We start from the raw sequence: 24286 nt of genomic DNA, 5'->3' as shown, positions 1-24286 counted from the left end.
GATTTAAAAAAAAAAAAAAAAAAAAAAACCACAACAACTCAGGGTGGACACAAGTTCTCCCTTGGGAAACCTCAATGGACGTCCATTTCTAGGAGGCTGGGGAGAGGGGCTGGAACTTGGGAAACACCTCCCAGTCCCTTTGGGTTACTCTGTCAACCTGCACTGCTCCCAGCTGCAGGAGTCCACAAAGGACCTAAGTTCCCAGAACTAAATACCGGAGGTGGCCTGGATGCATCCAGAAGTCCCCAGATTCCTACCTCTGGGCCTTTTCACATGAAGTTCCTTCTGCTCAATTTTCCTTTCCCATTCTCTCTCACCTTCTAGAGCAATCATCTCAAGGCCTAACTCTTCTGGGAAGCCTTCCCAGATTACTAGGTCCTGTTCTGAACTCCTGATGCTGACTGAAACTTCCTCCCTGTGCACTGTCTGCCTGGCTGTTGTGTTGCTTCCTAGTGGCTTCCTATTTCTTCTTGTCCCTTCAATTAAACTATAAACCCCTCAAGAGAAAGGGCCAGATCTTTTACTCCTTTTGTACCTCTAGGCTCCTTTACCCCAAAACAGGAACTAGTAAGTACAAGGCAGGGTTACAGGACTGGGGAGACTTGGGCCATGATCACAAGCTCCCTGTCCCTTCCTCTCCTGTCTTTGCTCACTAGAGACAAGGCAACCTCTGAGGCATTTTTCAGGTGAAACACAGTGATTAAACATGTGTGCAGACAACCTCCCCATGAGCACTTGCACACTGCAGTTCCCTGGCCACGCTGGCTCTCCTAGTGCGGGGAGAGCACAGACACCGGACTAACAGACCCAAGGCAGATGCAGGCATCTGCATGGTGAGGCTGGGCTATTCCTTCAGGACACCTTCAGACCAATGACAGCATCCACCCTGCTCCTCTGCCAACTGGGCAGTCACAGGCTGTGTTAGTCCAGCCAGAGTCCTGGGTATTATCAACTCCCCTGCTCCTCACTGTCACTCACCTCCAGGTCCAGTCAATGACCAAGTCCTGTGACTCCATCTGCAGGATAAAAACCTCTCCATTGCCCCACACACCCTTGATTCAGGCCCACCATCTCTCTCCAGGTTTGGGACCACCTCTTCCCTGTCTACATCTATTTCCTCTCCATCTTCACATGCCACGCATCAGATCAGGTCACTCCCCTGATTAGAACCTTCCAGTTCACCCAGGAACACTGCACACTGCTTGAGAGCGGCACTTTTTGTAGTTTCTCCTCTTGCCTCCCATGTTCCCCTCCCCCAGTTCCTGCCAGCATTTAGAGCTCAATATATGTCTTATATCTATAATGCCACCTTTGATGGTTCCCTCTTGCCCCTTGGGTTAAAAGCCAAACTCCTTAGCCTATCAGACAAGATCCCCTATTGACTGATGTGGAGAGATTGCCAAACACACCTTTTAGGGGAGGGAACCAGACTGGCTGGCAGGGAAAACTGGGAAGAGAGAAACTGCCTGCAGGGGCACGAAGGAGCCACTAGGGGAGTGCAATCCCAGACACAGAGAAGTCAAGAAGGGTCCAGAAGCTTCTATGGATTTCTGTTCACCAGTGATAAGTCTTGAGCAAGCTCTTCCCCTCCAGTCCCTATCTATAAAGTGAGGTCTTCAACTAAGAAGTGGTCCCAAACACCCCTTCTAACTTGGACAGTCTGGAACCTGGACAGGTGTCTGGAAGAAAGTCCCCTCATTGAACCAGTGCAAATATAAAGTGAAGCCTCAGCCCCAACAGCCCAGGAGAATGCGAAACCAACTCCGTGACTCACACCTGGCTTTACTCGGAAGTTCCCCAGGCGCCACATTAATCTCTTTTGCCAGAGTCTCACATTTATATTTGTGGCAGAGGATGCTGGGCCAAATGGACCAGCCACATCCACAAACCCCACTACATGACTGGTCCCGTTATTGTTTTACAGAAATGGGATTCATTATGTTCTGGCTACAATTCAGAAGCCTGTTCTATTTTAACAACTGTGATAGTGCCAAACATCCATCTCCTCGAGAGATCTCCATAGCGTGCTTGGCCAATGAGGTCCAGATTTATCTGCATTAGAATCACAGAACATTAGGGCATGGAGAGGCAGACCTTAGAAATCATTCTAGTCCAACCTCCTAATTTACAGATGAGGAACAGGAGGCTTGTAGTGGGAATGTGACTTGCCCAAGAACACATAGCTGGTTGGAGACAGAATCCTGAGAAGATTCCAGACGACCTTCGAGAGAGCACACACTGCTCTCAACAACATACTCAGTAACGAATAACAAAGTGTCAACCAAACACCATAAGAGATGAGGACTCACCAGGCCCTATTGTCCATCACAGAATGCAGTGTATCTGAATGCTAGCCATACAAGTGTGGCTAATGTCCATTTTGTCACCTATTAAAACCAGATTTTCCCCTGCATCATAGTTTTACTTTCTAAGACTACCTTCTCCATCCTCCTTCTTACACTCTCCAGTCCTGCAAAGAGGGAAGGACAGAGACAGGATCTACAGCTTGCATAAAAAGAAGAGGAGCACCTGGGTGGCTCAGTAAGTTAAGCGTCCAACTTCGGCTCAGGTCGTGATCTCACAGTTTGTAGGTTTGAGCTCCACATCGGGCTCTGTGTTGACAGCTCAGAGCCTGGAGCCTGCTTCGGATTGTGTCTACCTCTCTCTCTGAGAGACTTCTGTCTCTCAAAACTGAATACATGTTAAAAAACATCTTTTTTAAAGAAGAAAAAAAGCGGAGACCCAGAAAGGTAAGTGATTGGCTGAAAGAATATCTAAACTAGAACTGAGTTAGCCAACAGATATGCCTTAGGTCTCACTCCCAGGGCAGCAACTCAGGGTTCCAGAAACCCTCTGCCTTCTCCCACAGTCTCTGCACTAGCAGCCAGTGTTTATGGAGCATAGCCTAGGTGCAAGGCCCTGTGCCGAGGAACCTACACACATCATGTAATTACTCTTTATGACATCTCTGTAAAGTAGGCATTATTATTAGACCCACTGACTGTGGCTCAGGGAGGTGAAGGAATTTTCCCAACCTCAGACAGCCAGTGGGAGGCAGAGCTAGAATTGATACTAATTTCTGAGCCTGAGCTCATATGTGTACCTGGCCAGGGGCACCAGGCCTGATCTGGAGTGTATGGGGCATCTGTATCTCCCAACACATCCAGCAAGGGCTCGGCACATTGTCAGGGCTCAGCAAATGTGGGAGAAAAAGAGGAAAAGAGGGAGATCAGTAGCTCTGAGTCCCTACTGACAAGTTGACAGCATAAGCTTTGGAGAGATGTCAGCCCCTGGTGGAGGACATGCCTTCTCTGTCTAAACACCAAATACCACCCCCTTCAGCCGGTTCACTCATTTGCTTACTGCTTACCAGCATCCACTGTTCCAGACACAGTAACAGGCACTAGGATACAATGGTGATTTAACCTTATGGTTTCTGGGGTGCCTAGGTGGCTCAGTCGGTTAAGCATCTGACTTCGGCTCCAATCATGATCTCATGGTTTGTGGGTTCCAGGCCCCTGTTGGGCTCTGTGCTGACAGCTCAGAGCCTGAAGCCTGCTTCGGATTCTGTCTCCCTCTCTCTCTGCCTCTACCCCGCTCATGCTCTGTCTCACTCTTTCAAAAATAAACAAACACTAAAAAAAAAAAAATTTTTTTTTATAAATAAATAAATAAACCAAAAACAAGCAAGCAAGCAAGCAAACAAAAACCTTATGGTTTCCTATCTGGTGGGGAAGTCACACAGTAATCCAAAAACCAAGCAAAAGTAAGTAGTGAGAAAATGTACTGGAAGGAAGACTGCATTTATAATAGTAATGAACAAGATGAAATACCTAACAGAAAACGTGTGGGACCTTATGAAGAAAACTTGAATATACTTTGGAAAGACAAAAAAGAAGACTTCAACCAAGAGAAGGGTATTCCTATTAATCCTCCCTAAGTAAAATTATAATTTCAGGCAATTCTAATAAAAATACAAATAAGTTTCTCAACAATATAAGCCGATTCTAAAGTTCATATGAAAAAAACAGATAAGACTAGCCAAGAAAACGCTGGAAAAAAAAAAAAACAAAACAGCAGTGGGGGACCAGCTCTGCCAGACACTAAAACCTATCATGAAGTCTCAACAGTTAAGGCACTGGCACATGAACAGACACAAATTCATATGGGGATTTAGTGCACAGAAATAAGGCATCCTAAGCCAAGTAGGAAAGAGAAACAGTCAATTGCTGGTGTCGGGACAACTGGATGGCTCTTTAGAAAAAAAGAAAAGTTGGATTCACACCTCATATCGAATGCCAGAAAAAATTCCAAAAGGATCAATGGTTTAAATGTAAAAATAAATCCATAAAATACTAGAAGAAAACACAAGAAATTTTCCTTACAAGTACGGAGTGGATAAGGGCTTTAAACTAGTCAAAATCCAGAATCCATAAGGATAGAGCAATACATTCAGTCAAAAACTTCTATGTGGGAACACCACTATAGGTAAAATCAAAAGGCAAATGACAAACTGGGGAAACATCCGAGCAACTCCTAACACATACAAAAGCTAAATTCTCCTAATTTATAAAACCTTCTAGAATTAATAAATGTTCAAAAATCTGAGAGAAAAAATGAGCAAAGGATAGAGACAGACGTTCACAGAAAGGGAAAAAAGATGCCTGACCTTAGTCATAATAAAGGAAATACAAATTGAAACTATAACCAGTATCTATATTTTACCCATCAGACTGGCAAAAGTCTAAAACTTTGCTCTCCCACCCTGTTGGTGAGGCTACAGCAATGGTGGGAATTATACATCAGTTAAAACCCTGATGGAGGGTGAAACTATGAATTACAAATCCAAATACCTTCTGATCAAGCAGCTTATCACACAGATATACTTGACACACGTGTAAAATGATATATGTAGAAATTTAATTAAAAGTGCAAAAATAGGGGAGCCTGGGTGGTTAGGTTAGTTGAGCATCTGACTTCGGCTCAGGTCATGATCTCGACATTTGTGGGTTCGAGCCCTGTGTAGGGCTCTGTGCTGACAGCTCAGAGCCTGGAACCTGCTTCAGATTCTGTGTCTCCCTCTCTCTCTCTGCCACTTCCCCGTTTGCACTCTGTCTCTCTACCTCTCTAAAATAAATAATAAACATAAGAAAATTTAAAGATACGTAGATAAAAGAGCAAAAATAGGCATCTTAATTTCTTCAGTAAGGGCTGGCTACATAATTTATGAAAGAAATGCGCACTGAAATTCTATGCAGCTGTTAAAAAAAGGAAAAAGGAAGCTCTATATGAACGGAATGATCTCCATTTTATACTGTTTACAACGCAAGGTGCAAAAAGTGTTTATAGTATGCTACCTTTTGTGTACAAAAGAAAGGATTTGAGATTCTGTATTTTGCTTGTATATGCAAAAAGAAATGCCACAAAGAAATTAGGAACAATGGTTATGGGTGGCAGGGATTGAAAGAAACTGGGCGGACAGGGAGCCAAGAGGAGAAAAATGGTTCATTACAGACATTTTTATTCATTCATTGATTGATTTTTAAGCCATGTGACTGTATTTCCTATGCAGAAATAAACTTGATAAATAAGTATAAAACTCTTAGTGTGTAAGTACTAGGACAGAAAGGTGCGTGGCACTCTGAGAGCCAGAGTGGGGACCCTGAACCATCTCTCTGAAGAGGTGGCATTTGACCTTGGATCCCAAGGCTCAGGAGTAACTAACTAGGTGAAGAGCCATGTGGCCAGAGAAGAAAGTAGCATACAGAGGGGACAAGTGCATGCGCCACTTTGTGACCAAGAAGCTGCAGCCCACACCCCAGCCTGGAGCTAACTCGGCCTCTGGAACCATTAGACTTTCTGTGTCAGAAATCATTTGCTGGTCTTCCTCCTCAGCAATCTGGGAGTCCTGGGACATAAGAGGTGGTGAAGGCCATTCCTTCTCTCTCTCTCTCTCTCTCTCTCTCTCTCTCTCTCTCTCTCTCTCTGTCACACACACACACACACACACACACACACCACTGCAGCCATCGGCTCCCTGCCTCCAGATGGGGAGAAAAGTAAGTCCCAGTCATCTCCATGTGCTGCTGCAGGATGCAGGCCCTGTCTCAGTGAAGCCTGCCTCAACTTTCTGAAGCAGCTTTTCTTTCCATTTCATGGTTACCTGGCCCAGGACCCTGCTGTGGATGGAAGGGGATGGCAGGTAGGCAGCAAGGGACAGGCAGTCTCTACAGCCAGCAGAACAGAAGTGGAACTGAATCAGGCCCTAAGGCAGCAGCTCAGTCCTAGCCCCCAGCCCCCAGGATCCTTTCTGTCCCTGCTTGCGCTTACTCCCAGAAACCCGTCATCATCCCTGAACCTGCCCCAGGAAGGAACAGAGGCCTTCCTTGACTACGGCAAAAGCCCACAAAGAGTTTTCTAGTCAGAACCCTGTGCCAAAACATGTGGCCATGTGGTCTGAGGGGTCCCTGTTCCCTGTATGTAGGACAGGCTGCCAAGCCCAAGCTCTCCCCGGGACCCTAGGCTGCAAAACCTCAGTTAAAATCCCTGAGATACTATGAGACCTGAGGGAAAAGTCCAAAGCTCATTTGGCTGAGAAAGGTCCTCAACACCTAGGAGATTTTAGGGAAAACTGAAACTGGAGGAGAGCAGCACAGAATGAAGGGCTTGTTTGGCGCAAATTCATAGTATATGAGATGGCTCTTTCCCAGGTGCCTGCACTGAGAAGCCAAACAGGGTGATGAAGGGCTCAGCACTCCCACTGGTGCAGGCCAATGAGCAGAAAGCCATGGTCCACGTGGCTTATCTAGGAATATTTAGCTCATCTCCACAGCCCTCGCCTGCTCGATCAGAAGTTGTTCCCTCTCCAGTGATGCTCCAAATAGCTGAAGATATGCCAGCTCAAGCCTTGGGTGCAGAAAGACAGGTGGACAAGCCAAAAGAAATGCTGGACTGGGAAGAGAAGGTGTGGGTTCAAGCACGGCTCCTTTACTCCCAGCCCCTGAAACAATCACATCATCCCTGAGTCCTGCCACTGTACGCAGGGTGCTATGACCAATAAGCTGCCTGTGCTGGGTAGGTGCGGGAATGGGGAGAAGGAAGATGCTCTGTATCCCAACCCTCTGGAGAAAGCTGCATTTGTGTCAGGAGTATCCTTATTGCCAAGGAGACATGAGTTCTTGGCAGGCACGGCAAGTGTAGCCAGGGGCAACCCCCATGTCACCAGCCCATGAAGCAGCCCAACTTGCTCAGACTCAAGACCATATGCAGGATTATTGCAAACCCTTCATGGACTCCAGTAGAGCCACCAAGGAGGCAAGCCAGGCTGGGAAAATCTACTGCTGGGCTATGAAAGCCTCTCTCCCATTTTAAAAAGCCCAGATTTTCAACCACTTGAGTCCCACCCCTGCCACTTTCTGCTGGGGTGGCAGGGGTGGGGTAAAGGTAGAAGAGTCATCTGAGGCACCCCTGCAGCTGGGAACCATGATAGCAAGCTGTGCATCTGAAATTCTCACCAGAACTTTGATGCCTGGGTACTTTTGGCCACTCACCGAAACATCTAGCTCTTGCCAAGCTCTGTGCTCCCCCCAGTGGTCTGTCCCATGGGGTCCACATGGACATTTGGGGGCAGAGACCTGCCTGCCAGCTAAAGCTCCCCAACTCCCAGCACAGAGGCTTTCACTAACCTTTCCAGGTTAGTGTCATGGCCTGAGCAAGCAGAGGAGGCCAGGTAGGGGTCAACTGGGAGCAAAGTCTTGGCCAGGATAGTGCCCAGTAAGACCCAGAAGGCCCTTCTGCCCCTCGATTAAAAGGGCAGTGGGTGCTTGGCCAACCCTTCCCATTAGATCAGTGGCTTATCTCTGCCCCCATGAGAGGTTGGGGCTGCACATTTCTGCCACCCCTCACCCACAGCATCAGCCTGCTTTGCATGGGAAAGCCTGTGCTGCTTGCAAGATGGAAAACTCAGGGGTTGATTACATTAATTAAGTATTCTCCTACTTGCTTGTTTATAGATCACCAACTGAGAAAAAAATTAAACAGACTCTGAGAAAATTAGAACTAAGAGCTGCCTGTCAGTTATATACCAATCAATCAGAAATGACCCATTGCTGGCATTTTCCATGAGGAACTATGATTCACAGAATTCTGATTTGCATACAACTCCCCAGAAATAGAATTTAGATATAAAAAAAAAGGCACATTCCTGCACACCCCTCACCCTTGCTTCCCCGACCACCATCCACACTCTGAATGTTACATGTATGGCCTGGGCAACTGCATCTAGCAGCCTCTACCGCACCCATGCTCCACCCCACCCCATCCTGTACTTCCAGGGTACCGATGAGGAATGGAGAAGGGCAGGGCCTGTGCCCTGGCAGATAATACCAGGTCCCCAGGCTTCAGTTTACCACACACTTGAGCTAAAAATTTCCACATAAAACGCTTTTTGTGGGCCTGCCAGAATCAGATGGGGAAAGAATGAGCCTCAACAGCCCGGATGGGGCGTCAGCAGCAGCATCCCTGGGGCTTCAGAGTCTCTCTGGCAAGAACCAGGTCCGAGGCAAGGCCAGGAAGGAGCTGCCATCCGAGCCAGAGTGAGGCCTTCCCTTCCAGAGGGCAGGGGCTGCCAGGCCAGGCAGACGGCATACTCCAGAGAGAGGCTTTGGAACTCATAGTGACTCTTTCCCAAGAAAGTTAACTTGCCTTATGCTCCAGCAAGGCCAAATTTGGGGAACCTGAAGCTGAAAGATTTGATCCAGCATCACTGTCCTTGTCATACCTGCCATATTTAGAGCCTCCCATGTGCAAGGTGCCTCATGCATATTCTCTCAGTTAATTCTCGCAACCACAAAAGGTTTCTAGATAAGGAAACTAAGGCTCAAAAACTTGCCCAAAGTTACCCAGTTAGCAAGTGGGAGGGGAAGGATGTACATCAGAGGGACTCAGACTCTGGGCTCCTTCCTCCAACTGGCCTGGCAAGTGCCAAAGCCTGGAGCTGGATCCCCAGAGTGGATTCTCTAGAGCTCCATCCCTACCTAGCCCACCCCCAGCACTGCTCAAGGACTGGCTCTCAAGGCCAGGCAGTCTCTTTCTTACATGACCGAAGGGGTCCAGGTGGTTGTTTGTGAGTTTCAGCTTCTGGAAAGAGACTAGCTGCCGCATCCAGTGGGCCCCGGTGGCAGGAGAATCGGGGTGGACATAGAGCCTTCCTGGCATGGCGGGCTCAGCCTTCCCGGCCACCATCCTGCCAACAGAACAGATGATTACAGCAGTTGATTACTCTGGGGTCTGGAAAAGCCCAGATTCCCTGTCCCCTGTTAGAGCAAATCCCCATAGACTTGAGGGGGAAAGAAATCACTGTTAGTCTTATACTCTCAATTTCAGACTTTGTGAGTAGGAGTGTGGGTCAAAGGAGAGAGTGCTGAGGAGGAGGAGCAATTATGAACCTCTTTTATTTTACTGCAGTAGAAAGAGAAAGGGAGGGTACAGACAAATGTGATTATTTACTTCAAAGAATGGGGCTAATCACAAATATATTGTGGGGCGATTTAGGCACTTCTGTGTATGTATTACAGTTACAACTTTAAAATGTTATAAATTATATTATTTGGAGGGAGCTTCTCAGAAGACCTAGCCAACTTTCAAACTGCTTGTCCCCGAAAGAGTGCTCACCCCCAAGGAAATTAATTGGTAAACCTCCCCTCAGCCAGAGCTTGCTCTGAATGATAATCCAACCCAAAGAGAGAAGAAATAGAAACATGGCCCTTGGCAAGACCTGGTCCCCGAATCCAGCCTCCTCAGCCAGGTCTCTGCTGGCCCCACTACCAGTCTACGGTGAAGCCCACATCCTGGCTAGCTACTAATTCAGTCAATCCTTCTTTCTCCTTGAGCGCTGTCCTGGGCTCTGGGGGCAGACAGGGTACTAAGAAGGTGACCTTAGGAAAAGTAGCCTAGTGTTTACTTACCCAGCCCCTGTTTTGCCTTACAGCCCACTTGTTCCCCCCAGCCTCTTGCCAGAGGGTCCCATCATCCAACCATCAGGCAGCTGCCACTCACCCTGGATCGACAACTTAAAGGGAGGGCTCATAGCCAGACAATGAGGAACTAAGTGGAAGAGCAGCAGAGAGATGTCATTGGATGTCTAACCATCCAATATCAAAGTCCCTCAAGCAAACAGCTCCCATCCTCCTCCCCAGTGCAGCACTACCAGAGCCTAAATTCATCCAGTGTTTGTGTTCATCTGTCATCCCACAGCGTAGTCACCAATCTTGTTTGCCCATGGCTGTAGGGAGAGTACAGACTCGAAATCCACTAAACACTCAAACCCTGCAGCTCACTTTCAGCTGTAGCGGGTGTGCAGACATTGGCCGACCCTGCAGCCTCTGCAGGCTCAGCTCCCAAGACTGCGGATCTGGGCAATCATATGAACTAACTGGTGAGTCCCTGGACCAAACATCAGGTGCAGATGGGTGTGGTGAGTGGACAGAGCAGTTCAGAGAAGGCAGGTGATGTGAGGGTCCCAGGTTCTTACCATTTGTTGTCACAGAACTTGTAGCGGTGGTCATCCGCAGGGACGATGTCAATCAGCAGGATGTACTTGGTCTTAGGGTTCATGCCTGTGACTTTTACCTTGTAGCTGGGAAACATCCTCCTAGGGGAAGCCAAGGTATGAGGCAGAGGCATAGACAGAGCATCAAGAGAGATGCCACCCAGGGGTGAGGGAACAGAAGGCCTTAAGAGACACCTGCCCTGATCAGAACTGTGTGATCTTGCCTCAGCCTCCCCCTACACAAGGGAAAGTTTGCACTAGCTGTTCTCTCTGGGTCCAGGTAGCTTCATCTGGTCTGCATGCCTAGAAAGAGGGTTTACATGGCTTCCCCAATGCAATTCCCTCTCCCCAACAATCCCCTAATATTTAGGGCAACTGGTTGTAAGCAGCTAAAGCATAGAAAGTTTCAGGATCATGAGAGAGGATGTCAACACCAACCTGGCTGCTTAATTTCCCTCCTGCCCTTTGCCAGTCCCTACACAGCTAAAGTTCTGGGCTGCCATTACAGGGGGTCAGAGCAAAAGACTTCAAGGCCCTGTCAGTTACTTCTGTAATCAATGGGGTATCTCCTCTGGGCCTTGTCTCTGTGGAAACCCTCAGGCCTGGAACCAACTCACAGAAAAACAAGAGAGTGTTGCTAGGTCTTTGGATTCTTTTGGTGTGTTTAGCAGAGGTGTTTAGCCATGTGAAGACCTTGACTGGGCTTGTGTATACTAACTGGGTACCAGGTGAAGTCAGTTCAGGAGCCTCATGGAGAAAAGCATGGATTCTAGAACCACTCTGCCATGGTCCACCAGCCTGGCCCACCCCTGACAAGTTTTGAGGCATTGGGCAACTTGCTTGGATCTCATTCTCTGTGCCTTGGTTTCCTTATCTCTAAAATGGGGATATTGGGGCGCCTGGGTGGCACAGTCGGTTAAGCGTCCGACTTCAGCCAGGTCACGATCTCACGGTCCGTGAGTTCGAGCCCCGCGTCGGGCTCTGGGCTGATGGCTCAGAGCCTGGAGCCTGTTTCCGATTCTGTGTCTCCCTCTCTCTCTGCCCCTCCCCCGTTCATGCTCTGTCTCTCTCTGTCCCAAAAATAAATAAACGTTGAAAAAAAAATTTTTTTTAATAAAAAAAAAATAAAATGGGGATATTACTACCTATCTTATAGGTTGGTCTGTGGATTAACTGAGTCCATTTGTGACTATTACCACTGACTCCCACTGCATTCCTCCCTCCTCAAACCAGTGGATGACTTACCTCTGTGAAAAAGGATTCACCAAAAAACCAGAAAGTTTTCCAGTTTCTACAGCTCATGCAAAGACTATCCAGGACCCTGAGGCTCAGTGAATATTCTAGAGACGGGCTTCCCCAGACCCCTCAACACACACACAGGTACAATAGCATATACACATACCTGCAGGGGCAGAGTTCTGCCCCTTAGTCATCGAGTCCCTGACACTGGACTTCTCCAGAGGGAGCAGACAGAACTTTACCACAAACCTCCTCAGACACCCCCACCCCCTCCCAGCTGATCTCCCACAAAGGTGTTTCCCCAAGAGAGAGGCAGGATCCAAACCTAAGTGAAGACACTAAGGACATCAGGAACCAAATCCCCTGAGTTGGGAAAGTGCCCAACCAGTCCACTGAAGGAAAGCCTCACTAAGAGACCATAAGGGGAACCTCAAGAGAAGCTGTCCTAGACACCTCAGACCCCCGTTTTGTCAACATGGGTACCAGTTTACCAGGGTTTCCAGAAGGGATCAAGGCCTTTACAAGCAGGCAGACCCTATAGCAAGCCCAGGCCAGGACCCTGAGGTGGAAGGTTCAGTTCTACCCCTGGCCCAGCCCCAGCCTGTTCACCCTCTCTCTTGCAGGAGGCAAGGCCCGGGAGAGCACTGCAATGGGCCAGGCATGTGGGAGGTATGTGGCCATGTGTACGCTCAAGGGCACGTACTTGAGTACACGGTGGAGTGCGCATGTGTGCGTGTGTGCGTGCCTGGAGGGAGGAGGGAAGTTCTAGCTGCAAGTCTAGGGACTTATAAACCGTGTGGAAGAATTTGTCTCAGATGTCAATTGAAAGCATTTTCAAATGTCCACCCCACCCCCTCTCCAGGAATGGGGGAAGTGAGAGGGCTCAGGAACCCAATCCTGCCTGCTGCTTACCAGCCCCTGCCCAGCCTGGGGGCACAGCTGGAGCCTGCACCACCTTCTTTCCTGGCCCAGCCTCTCCCCTGATAGGCCTAAAGCTGAAGCAGGGAAGGCATCAGCTGCCTCACTTCCCCTGCTCCCCGGGGAAAGGCCAAGAATCCTGTCCCCTCCAGGTCACCATTTTGTAACTGCTACAGGAACTGCCACAAAATGGGGCAGCCCTGGTTGCCCTTGGGGTTGACCTGGCACCAGTGCCCTGCGCTTAGTCTGTTTCTCCTGTAATCACTCCAGGTGGCAACAGCAGAAGGCAGACATGGCTTCCCCCCAGGCCAGTATCCACAAAGGGGTCCAGGAAAAAATGTCCCGCTGCCACTTTGACACTCTTCATAACCTAGGCTGAGAGGGGGATGAAGACCCTGTCCTTCCCCTTCTCCTACTCCTTACTACACTTCATCTCAGCAGCTCAGGAAGCCAGGCTAAGATCCACTAAATGCTTTTTAGAAGGCCTGTAAGTAGCCTGTGCTCAGCTCCCCAAGGCACGGAGCTGGTATCCTAGGATTTGGCTTCACCCAGAAGCTGACTAAAGACTGGATTCCTGACCGAAAACACCCTCAGGGAGGTTTTGCCAAGAGTTGGGGCAGGGAAGGAAGGTATCTCCTAGCTTCTGCCTCCCCTGCCTACCAATCCCCCCCTTCCTAGGGCAGCTGCCCTTAGAAGCAGGGGCGGGGGATGGGATATCTGGTCTGAAAGGGGACGCTGCTCCAGGCTGAACTACTCAGGCTCAGTGAACTCCACTGGTTTCATGAGAACCTGTGTCCGCTTTTCTGTCAGGGTCCAGTTTGGTGACTGCTTCTGAGAACATGGGCCCTGCGGACCCTAGGCACTATCACTGCCCCACCTAGGGGGCTCCAGTGGGATGAAGGGCACACCCTGTGGGGAAAAGGCTGAGTGCCAAGGGGAAGTGTATGTTCCACCCACCCCAGAAGCCTCCTGCCACAGCTGAAGGCATCTGCCCTTGCCCTAAAGTTGAAGCCCCAGGCGCAGCATGGGACCATTCACCAGATGGGCATGACTCCTGCCACAGAGGCCAGGCTGGGTCTGGGAGCTGTGCCATCCTCTCTGGTGACTCTACACTATAAAGACCCTCTCTACGGAAACAGATGAAAAGGATGGGGTGAGATCAAGTTGTTTCTGTGGCTTAGGACGTAAAATGTACCTGAAAACCAACATCAATGGGGGAAATGAACACCTGGGGGAGTGGGCAGGAAAGGAGGGAAGGACTCTGAGCCGCCAGTGTCCCACTCTGCTCCGCCGCCAGCGCTGGCCTGGCCGGAATCCCTGGCTCGCCCGCCCCGGACACCTCGCGGCCCCCAAGCCCCACGCGGTCGAGCCTTCGCCCCCACCCTCTCCCTGCGCCCCGCGAGCCTCCGGTCCGCTCGCCTGACGCCCCCTCGGGGCTCCTGGACCCCCAGACAGAGGGGCGCTCCCGGCACACGCGGAAACGGCTCCGCCGGGGAATAAACAAGCCGCCCGCCCCGCCGGCCCGGGAGGAGATGAAAGCCGGGGGTTTCTCCTCTGATCACGAAACAGGCTCTGAAAGGATGCGGGCTGGAGCCTTTATCTACTTCATACTCGGAAATGGTTTTAGAATGAACTGCTAAGATAAGCTTCCTTGGACGTTTCTTCGTGTGGGAGGCCTGCGGGGCACGGGGCAAGGATTCGGGACCTTGTGATTTTGGCAACAACCCCTCAAATGCTCGCTGGTTGCTGAGTGGAGACTCGCAAGTTCAGCTGGTCTCAGAGAGCGGCGGGGGCTCCCGGCTCTCCGGCCAAAGCGATCGGCAAATTCTGGCCCGACCTACTAGTCTCCCACCAATCCCGAATGGGGGTGCAGGGAGTCAGCAGGACGTAGGAAACCAGCCAGATTCTCTCCACTTGGCGGGACCCCCAAGTCCCCAACCCGGTTGCAGCCTGACTTTCTGTGAGGGCCTGGAAACCCCAGGAGCAGCTAGATGTGCCTTCCCTTAAACTAGACACAAAACCAAATAGAAGGGGTGAGAAGTCTGGAGAGGGGCTTCGAGGGGGGAGAGGAGTGGTGGGGAGTGGGAGGGTACACAAGAGGATTCTGCTGCGTTTCTTTATCCGGGTGGTGATTTGTACTAGTGTATTCATTTTGTGGAAGTGTATAGAGCTGTACAATTAAGATTTGCTCACTTATGCAGGCAAGTTCCACTTCAATAAAATTGACATTGAAAATTATACATGTATATATCATATGTGTGTGTCTATACACACATGTATATACATACACCAGCCGTGGATCCCAGGGTCGGAAAGAAACCGGCTGCAGGCAAAGGACAGGGGTCCCCAGAAAACCCCACCATTCTTTCTATCCCTAGTGTCTGGGACTCTTGAGAGGGATTTCTGGGTATGTTGGGAAGAGGCTAAGGCCCGTCCACCAAGGCTGAGTTTGCTGGAGGGTTGGGGGCTGCGTTGCTGGTGCTGCCTGTAGGGAGACTAAACCTTCTAGAGCCAAATGATTTCTGAGAGCAATGGCAAAGCTTTGTAATTTAGTCCCAATTTTCTCTCTCTCTCTAACACGCACACGATTTTCTAATTCACTCAAAGCATTTTTAAGAAATATTTTCCCTGAGGTCGGGGGAGGGAGGGTGGCAAGAGTGAGGGTATATGGAATGGATGCTGTTTTGGAAGATCAGTTGCTTCTCAGATTTTTTTAAAGACACTTCCTTCTGATAGACTTTTGCTTTCAGAAAATACTTTAGAAAGAGATCAAAGGACTCTCTCCCCAACCCACTTTCCCAGTGTCTTCAACCCTTACTTGTCTTATCACCCACGCCACTGGGCTCTGACGCTCTGTATACAGAGCAAGGGCAATTGGCTTTGAAGCCCCGGATTAAGCCGGGCCAAATCCTTGCCTCAGAATAACAAACAATACAGGTTCAACAGGAGTTCTCATCGGTAGCTCATTTTTCAAACGCAAATTCACTGTCACTAACACAAGCAACATTGAACTCAACAGGCTATGAAGGCTGATAGTGGAGATTTATCTGGTGGCAAAACCATGACCTAGGAGTAGAGCAGTCAAACGGTTAGGAAATTTTCATTTTTGGGAGGTTTATATTTAAATTTTTGTGGCGCTCACTTTTATCTATGTTTGGGAGAAAATGCAGTTTCTCACATCTTTCAAGCTTGGCAGGGATGTGAAGGAGGTAGACAGAGGAGGGGTCTGGTCTCTGCAGTAAACAGCCTTCTGGGTGCAGAGGCCCCTGAAAGGGACAGAAACTGGCTGGGAGGATTCTGGCCTCGTTTTACACCTGACATCAGGGGTTACTGAGCATTCAGAAATTGATGTCTCCCAATGTGATTGGCATTTTAATCCCCAGAATCCGAAGTCACTATCCAATGAAGGGGAATATCCTCTACTTTGGCCTTCAGACCTTCATACCTTCAAGAGCTTATAGGCAAGAGGCTTGTGACTCAAAGACTCAAACCAGCTTGAGAAACATTGTTCCCCTTCTTTGGGACCTGCCTCTCCCTCAGCCAGATAGCAAGTATCATGCCTCTAACCAGCCAGGGGGGTCTCTAGGGCAGAGCAACAACCCCATATTGGAGGGCCCTGTATCTAAGGGGAATTTCTCAAAGTTGGGTTTTTTTTTCTGGGGGTAGAGTATCATCTGCTTGGCTTGTGTGGACCTGGCAGCTGCTTAATTTTGCTTCTATCTATAAGAGCCAAGTGCCTTCCCTTCTCTGGGGTCAGGCTTATGTTCCCTCAGTTTACCAGCAGTCTAGGAATCTGCGATTCCAGGTTCAGGACAAGGGTTCAGGCAGTCTGCTGAGAAATGCAGGTGTTCCAGGAAGGGGCCGGTAGAGACACAAAGAAGAGAACTGGGACTCCACAGGATGTTGAAGAACCACAAACCCAAGCAAAGCAAGCTGCCTCCTGTGGAAGGGAGGCGGTGAAGGGGGAGGGGGCCACTGGGATCAGAACTGAGAATGTGGTCTCCAAAGTCAGTGAGCAGCAACCAGGAGGAAAGAGGGTCTGTGAGAACCATGGGGAGGGGCGACGAGGCTAGTGACTTTCTTAAGGACTAGGCCTGGTGCAAGAATAACTTTCTGCCAGAGAAATGAAAGGCCAAGACCGTGATGAAACCATAAGTGGTCAACCTCATCACAGCCATTTAAAAATTATTGTCATCATTCCCTGAGGCGCATCTCTAAGTCTCCACTAGGATCAGGCACAGACATCCGCCTGAAGCTGGTCACCTCTGGAGGGGGGTGTGTGTGTGTGTGTGTGTGTGTGTGTGTGTGTTGGGGGAGGGAGGGAGGGAGGAGGACCCATACTGATGCAGGAAACCCCACTGAGGAGAATCACAAATGTCTTTTGTTTAAAACGGCAGAGGCCAGGCAAACCCGAAGAACATGCAGACCATTTATTTTTGAAAGACAAGAATATTTCTGCTGCCTAAAAAGGGAAATTCTGGATCTTTCTCTTTCTTCTTTCCATCCCTCCACCCCAGCAGTTCCAATAAATAAATTCCCTCTCTTCATACCTATAATCCAGTCAACAATTTACCATACGCAGCTCACGTGACCCCCATTTGAGTCTCACAGTAACTAAGAAAAGAAGAATGGCAGGTAAGTCTACAGTCACCAGCTCTGTTTACCCCAGCACCATTGAGCCACGGGAAGTGTAGAAACCTGCCCAGGGGCACTCAGCTAGGAAGAGGCAAGGCTTGAGGGCCACTGTCTTCAGGACTCTTCCAAGTGGCACCCTCTACCAGGTTTCCCTAATGCATCCTCCTTCCCCAGCCCCCAAATGCAGCAAATTCAGGCCCTGACATCCCCATGCTCCTTCCCCTGATAGAGGCTCCAGGTGGCCTTGCCACCTACCAGGGAGCCTGACCAAGTGCCCAGAACTTACCCCCAGCAAAACAAAGGAAACCTCGCAAGGTCTGCCAGTGAGCAGACAAGAAGGACCACAGCACCCCTTCACTACACACTGCAAAAACTACCAGCTTTTTGCTTCTTTTCAACAGCTCACCGTTCTCTAAGCAGTTCAGCAGAGTTCTCAACGAAGAAGAAAACTGCTGAGTGGGTGTCAGACATTTCTCTAATTACAATTAATTTTGGCTCATATGTATGGCATGCTCATATGTGCCAGGAGCTAGGCTAAGTGCTTTACATACAACTGTATGTATTATTTTGCAGAGGGGGATGTGGAGAGGGCAGATACCCTGAAGCACCTTGCCTGAGGGTTGCACAGATGGAAGCAGCTGAGTGGAACTGGAAGCCACTGTGGTCTGACTCCCCATCCCTGGCTCTTGAGGCTTCGCCACCTTATTTCTTCGAAAACCCAATTATGGGCCCACAGACATTTTTACACCTACCCTGTCCCCCAGGGACTAGAATCAAATGTGAGTAAGTGGGGAGAGGGCAGTTCCTACACCTGAACTTTCCAGCTTCTCTGTCTGCAGCAATCCCCCTACACTGATAACCGCTGGCCTTGCCATTCGCGCCCCACCTGAGACTCCTGGCCCCGCTGGCCCCAACGAATCTCTCATCTTGCCCCGTCTGCATCTCCCTCCTTTCCCCTTCTCCTCGAGACTCTCTCCCACAGACACCAGCACATTTTAAAGATGTTTCCACTTTATAAATCATCATCTCTGGCAACCACCCGAGAGTTGCTCCCCAAACAACACACACGCAGGGCCCAACGGTGCCTTCCCCTTGGCTGAGGTGGGGGAGCTGGCAATAGGCGAGCAGCACCCCGAGGGATGAGAGGTTTCCTGGTTGCCACTGCCAGGAAAAGTTATGGAAGTAGGAAAACATGGTCCAGTCCCCTTCCTCCATCTGTTGAGGGTCATCTCCGGGTCCCCAATCAATGCAATCCTGAGAAACCAGGCAGGTCCCCAAAAGGAAGAGGACAAAGCAGCCCCCCTGGGGGCCAATAGTGCAGGGACTGGGACCTCCGGAGTCGCGATCCTTATTTGCATTTTATTTGCATAGCGCTACCCCTCCCATCCTTCCAAGTCTGGAGGCTCCCTGGAGGAGATGGATCCTCCGGTGAAGTTCTGAGGCCCAGTCAAAAGCCGTGGTAGGACAAGGGGCTAAGACCGGAGTGGCGAAAGGAACTCCTGGCGCTCCTTTGGCAGGAGCCCGAGAGGACTGTCAAGGGAGCTCCTGGGGGATTCGCATCGCTCCCACCAGTCATCCCCATCCCCCAAATAAATGTCCCAGCGCTGACCTGCCCGCCTTGGTGATGATCATTTCGGTGCCCGCTTCGTGGAACTTCTTCCAGAGCTCCTTCTCATGCAGGCCCACCTTGATGTTCTCGATGGTCTAGGGATGAGACGGAAGGGGTCGGCCTGAGCCACGGCTCCATGCGGAGCCCACAGAACGGAGAACACAGGCCCAAGGAACTGTGCAGAGTCCTGCCAGCCCCCGAAGCCCATGCCTCAAGATTTCGTTTCATAAAATTATCCTGTACCACTGGTGAATTTTTCAAAATTTAATCAGTAGCTGAAACCCACTCCTTCGGAGCTGCACCTATAGATGGTCCGCAAAGGACACATGCTGACCGTGCCAGGGTAGATGACACACTACAAAAACATAAACACTCCACGTGGCGGGACACAGCCACAGGCTTGCGGACACACACAGACACAGGAGGGACAAACGCCCCTGCGGCCAGACTCGCGCACCCTCAGACTCTACGCAGACCCACGCAGGCCGAGGGTGCGCACAGACGGATTCCTTTCATTTTGATCATCAGATTGTCAGTGTGACCCTCTCAGCGACGTCCCCGCGGCGGCTCCCGCTCGCACACGACCGGGATCTGTTCTTCCCTCCCGATGCCAGGCTTTCTTTCGCCCACGCCCTCTCAGCGTCGTCGGAGCCGGACACTTGGCCCGGGCTCGCCCTGCTGCCACAAGGGTCCCCTCCCCAGCCTGTCCCCTAGTAGCCCCAAGGGAGCGAAGCAGAAGAGGGACGAAAGGCAAAGAGCGGGAGCCCTGCCCAGCGGAGCAGAACGCGCAGTCCAGGACGCAGCCAGGTCCCCCGGGAAGCGAGTCTTGTCCTCAGTGGGGCGGATTGGCAGACGCAGGCTGCCCTGCAGACAGACCGACGCCCGACCTCTGCCCGACGGCCAGCGCGGCCCTACCTGCTCGGCGGCGGCAGCGGCGGCGGCGGCGTCGGCGCCTGGGCCCTGGGGGCTGCCGAGCGCGGCTCCGCTGAGGCCCGGCGCGGCCAGCGCGGGCTCGGGGTTGTTGGCGGCGTTGGAAGCGCTGGCCTCGCCGAGCGCCGAGCCCGGGGCCCGGAAGGCCTCCTCGCTCTCCGACAGGCCCTTATCCTGCAGCATCTCCTGCGGGCACAGCACACACCGAGTCACATGCCCAGGTCCACACTCGCCAGAGGCCCAGCAGCTCGCTCCAGCCCAACCAGGGGACTTCGGGGCCGGGCGGGAAGGTCGCCCTGGCGCACGTGGACACCGCCCCCTTCTGAGCTGGGGGAGGGAGAAAATGCGGAGGGCAGGACCGTCGCCTCCACCGTCTGGGGTCTGGACTTGGGAGGGTCTGTGTGCGGTTCAAGGTCTGCCTGCCTCTGGGTGTGGGGCTGTGTGATGAGCAGGTCTGGGGGAAGGACCGCCCTCTCGGCATTGCCCCAGCTGCACCCCCATTCCCTCCCTCCTGCTGGGCGCCAGGGGAGCCTGAGGCCTGGGTCTCTCTTCGAAGTTTCCTAATAATTGGGGTCCAGGCTCACTCTTGGCCCAAGGAAGCCAGGACAGTGAAACCAGGAGGCAGGGCCCAGGCTCCTGGGGCTCCACACCTGCAGAAAGGGCCTAGGGTTGGGCAGTTCCTCAGGCTCCTGCTCACCCATCTGCCCTCACCCACTCCCTTAGACAGCAGTCAGGTAGAGCCTCCCTGAGCCAAAGGCTTTCACTCCTGCACATTCCCACTCCCACAGACACCCTGTGTGTCATTCACACAGGTACACACTTCACACCCAGACACAAGCACCCACACAGAGTCTTCTAGTCACTCAAGCAGCCACACTGTCCCAGGGCAGCTCTGATTTAGGCCCTGAAATCAGCCAGGGGCCCTCCAGCCTTGCCCATATGTTCACATTCGCTGGCTCCCTCAGTCCAAAGGGCTCTGCTTTGGGGCAAAGGATCCAGACCTTCCCAGCTAAGGACCAGGCCAGTTGGGTGGGTCCAGTTCACAGACACAACCTAGTCCTGCCCACCCCACCCCTTCCCCCTCCCCAGCACAGCTATCCTTCCCCAAGAATCTAGAACTATCCACCAGGCTGTCCAAGGCTGCAGAACCTGCTTTTCCTGCCTCCATCATGGATGCAACCCTGCATTATATCTGCTTCTTTCCACCTCCCTGCTCTTCTCCCTTCTTTTGGGTCTGGTGCGGCTTTCTATGTGCCTGGCTGCCTCTCTTGTGGAAGAGTGTTCCCCCTTCCTCCTGTCTTCTTTCTGTTCTCTCCTGGATCTCCCTGAGCATCCCAAGGCCCAGGCCTCTGGCCATCCTGCCTACTGGTTTCCCCATCCCAGGTCCTAGACATCGGCTCCCAGGGCCTCACAAAGTAAACAAGCCAAGTGCAACAGAGGGAGATTAAAAAAGGGGCCTGGGCCAGTAGGGCTGGGAAAAGCCCATAAAGATAAAGCTGACAGCCCTCCCAGTCCTTGGTCCACAGGCAGCAGGAAACAAGTCTTGCCCAGCATGGCCAGCCCCAGTACCGGCCTTGGGCCACGTGCTGGTTCCAGCGGAGCCTAGGAAACCCAGAGCCCCCAGGCAAGGGGACATTGTGCGACCAGGGTAGTTGCACGCCCTGGCCCAAGACGCTGGTCCGGACTGTATCTGGGGTCAGAGGGATGGGCGCGGGCCATCGGCTGGTCACAAGCGCGGCAGACCACGGGGGCAGGAAGACGCGCCGCCTGGCGCGATGCTGTTTTGGCCACCGGGTCCTCTACGGAGCACTTGTCGCACCCGGAGCCGTGCAGGGCCGCCTTCTGGCTCATGCCCGGCACTCTCAGTCCTGGGCACTAAGCACGTCCGCGGCCGGCATCCACTGACGCGGGTCCCACCGCTCCCACCTGGGACGAGGGCAGCGTGGTGCTCTCCTTCCACTCCGCGGGCTTCACCTCTTCCTTTTCTCTCAGCCGCGGAGACACATCTCGACATCGCGACAGCTGGCCCTCGCCCTCGATGGGGCTCCCCCCTAATTTCCTTTCCTTCCCTCTGGACTGGCCCAGACTGGCCGTCCCCTTGGTTCCCCTCGGACCCCGAGCCCCGGCGCACTGTACAGCCGCGTTCCACATCAGCCCGAGCCCGAGGGCCGCAGCCCATCGCGCTCGCCCCTCTCGCGGACCCTTTCGCGGACGCGCCGGCCGGCTCGGCGCGCTTTCGCTCCGTCCGTCGCTTTCAACCAACTCGCTTTCTAAGGAGAACAGCATTTTTCTCTTTACTCTAAGTTACTGGTGATATTTTTCTTGCACTGGGGAAATTAACATTTTGTATTATTTTAAATATTTTAATTATCTCTATTATGAGAGCAGTATTCGGGTCAGCTCGATAGCATTAAAAATATCACATAAATTATTAGAACCTTTTATTTTTAACACTGTATACTTAAAGTACTGGTTTGATTTGTTAATTCATCATTATTAAATATGTTGTTGCTCTCTGGTCCCTGCTCCATCATTCTAGGGCTTCCTGGTACATTAGTGACACAGTTACTAATATCTAGGTAATTACTAAATATAGTATTCCAGCAGGTCATGTTAATCTATTGTTATTTTAATTTTTATTCCGTACCCCTAAAATGCTTCTGTTGCTGGCTCCTCAGTCTCTGTACTTTGTCACAGTTTCAATAACTTATTATTTACCATAACTTGTAATATCATTGTTCTCAATATAGACGTTAGTTTTCTTCACATCCTTATAATACTTGTTGTTATTTTATCATTATTTGTTTTGTTAGAATTGTTCACAATACTCCAGGTATTCTTCATCACATCGTTACAATATCTTGTTACTTTGTCATTATTTGAAACGTTACAATCTTAATTCGCTGGTTATTTTTCATCACATCATTACTCCTTGTTACTTTGTCATAATTTGTGATATTGCTGTAGTTCTTAATACTCTGATTATTTTTCATCACATTGGTACGATACTTCTTATTACTCTACCATTATTTATAATGTTGCTGGGACTATTAATATGTTGGTCATAAATTGTCATATTATTTCAGCAATTCTTGTTGCTGTCTTTGTTTATATTAGCATTGCTCTAAAGATTTTGGTTAATATTTATTATAATAATTCATAATAGTATCAATAATAAATTATATATAATACTCCATCAATACTACTAATATTAGTATTTCCCTTAATAGTGTTTTTAATTGTTTACCCTTTTCCTACAGTTTTATCATTTGTTACTATTTCCTATAGTATCACTATTGATTTTATTTTATTTTATTTTATTTTTACTATTGATTTTAATACAATGGTTCTTATCACATTGTTCCTATATTTGGAGTTACTTTGTCTATGATCCTTTTAAGTTTGTGATTACAATTTTCGCTTGGTTCTGAAAGTGACTATTATTTTACTGTTGTTTTGAAGTGTGAGTGCTGTATTAGTTTTCCACTTAGCCCTGTTTCTTTGGTAATTGCTCACATTCTGATACTTCCTGATCATTGATAATTATTTATATACAATGCTCCTTGCTTTAATTTTGACGAGCCCGTTGCATCAAAGGCTCTGAAGTCCAGGGTTCCGATCACACATTTCTTCATCCATATCGCCCCAAGCACCCGGGCCCTCTTCCTTGGCCTTTCTTATTCTGCAAACACCAGTTTCAAGACCAACGTTCCTCTAGTCGCAGCTTAACCATGTTCTTTTGGCTCTGGCGCTGTTGTTTCTTTGCCCTTGGGTCCCTAGACCCAATTCATCCTGTTACTCGGTGGAGATGAGGGCTCGCGCCCCAAACCGCTGGAAGTAGGGCCGAGGCGGCAGCCTGATCTGAAGCACATCGCGGCACCATCCTGCAGCCTTGCCTTTCCCTGAGGTTCTTACCCCCGTCCCATTACTCGCCTCTTTCCCAGTTCACTCTCCTCAACCCTGCAGCCTAACGCTGGGCTCGGGGTGGCCCCTGTCCCGCACGCCCGGCTCACCCCCATCCCCGCCGGAACCCACACTCACCCTAACTGCGCTGCAGCATGCGGAGGCGCCTGCGGCCCGAGGTTCACTGCAGGCTCGGGTCCGAGTGGCACAGGACGGCCTGGGCACCGACTCGGGGCCGCTGGGTCAGTGTCCCGTTGCCCGCCGCGCCCTCGGGGCCCGACACATCCTGACTCTGGAGCGGGCCCTTGATCTCCGAGGCTGCACTTTGGGGCCTCAGCTCCCTCCTCCTTCCTCCCTCCCTCCGGGGCCGCCACCCCCCTGCGCTGACGTCGCCGCTGTCAATCAGTCTGCGCCCGCCGCCCCCCGGGGAGGGGGGCTCTAGGGTCCCTTGGCTCCGCGGCCCCAGGACCCCGAGCCCCGAGCTGGCCGCGCGCTCCCCCACC

At 50.8% G+C, this 24286-nt stretch overlaps 1 protein-coding gene across 3 annotated transcripts in view; it reads right to left on the bottom strand.

Annotated features, from left to right (window-relative positions):
* Positions 1–24066, bottom strand: part of TBX4 (T-box transcription factor 4) — a 32155-nt gene extending 8089 nt beyond the window's left edge. For all 3 annotated transcript variants that reach the window (XR_007146646.1, XM_047831578.1, XM_047831579.1), the window contains exons 1-5: positions 23922–24066; positions 19866–20066; positions 18951–19045; positions 10532–10651; positions 9097–9244 (exon numbers count right to left, since the gene is read on the bottom strand). Coding sequence is in view for 2 of the 3 variants with exons in the window: in XM_047831578.1 (XP_047687534.1) it covers positions 9097–9244; positions 10532–10651; positions 18951–19045; positions 19866–20063 (561 nt within the window). In the remaining variant the exon portion in view is untranslated. The remainder of the gene's footprint in view (positions 1–9096; positions 9245–10531; positions 10652–18950; positions 19046–19865; positions 20067–23921) is intronic.
* Positions 24067–24286: the final 220 nt, after the last annotated feature.

This window comes from Prionailurus viverrinus, chromosome E1 (assembly GCF_022837055.1).
Source record: "Prionailurus viverrinus isolate Anna chromosome E1, UM_Priviv_1.0, whole genome shotgun sequence".
Lineage (NCBI taxonomy): Eukaryota > Metazoa > Chordata > Mammalia > Carnivora > Felidae > Prionailurus > Prionailurus viverrinus.
The sequence above is the reverse complement of the archived record's forward strand: the minus strand, read 5'-3'. Positions and strand labels throughout refer to the sequence as shown.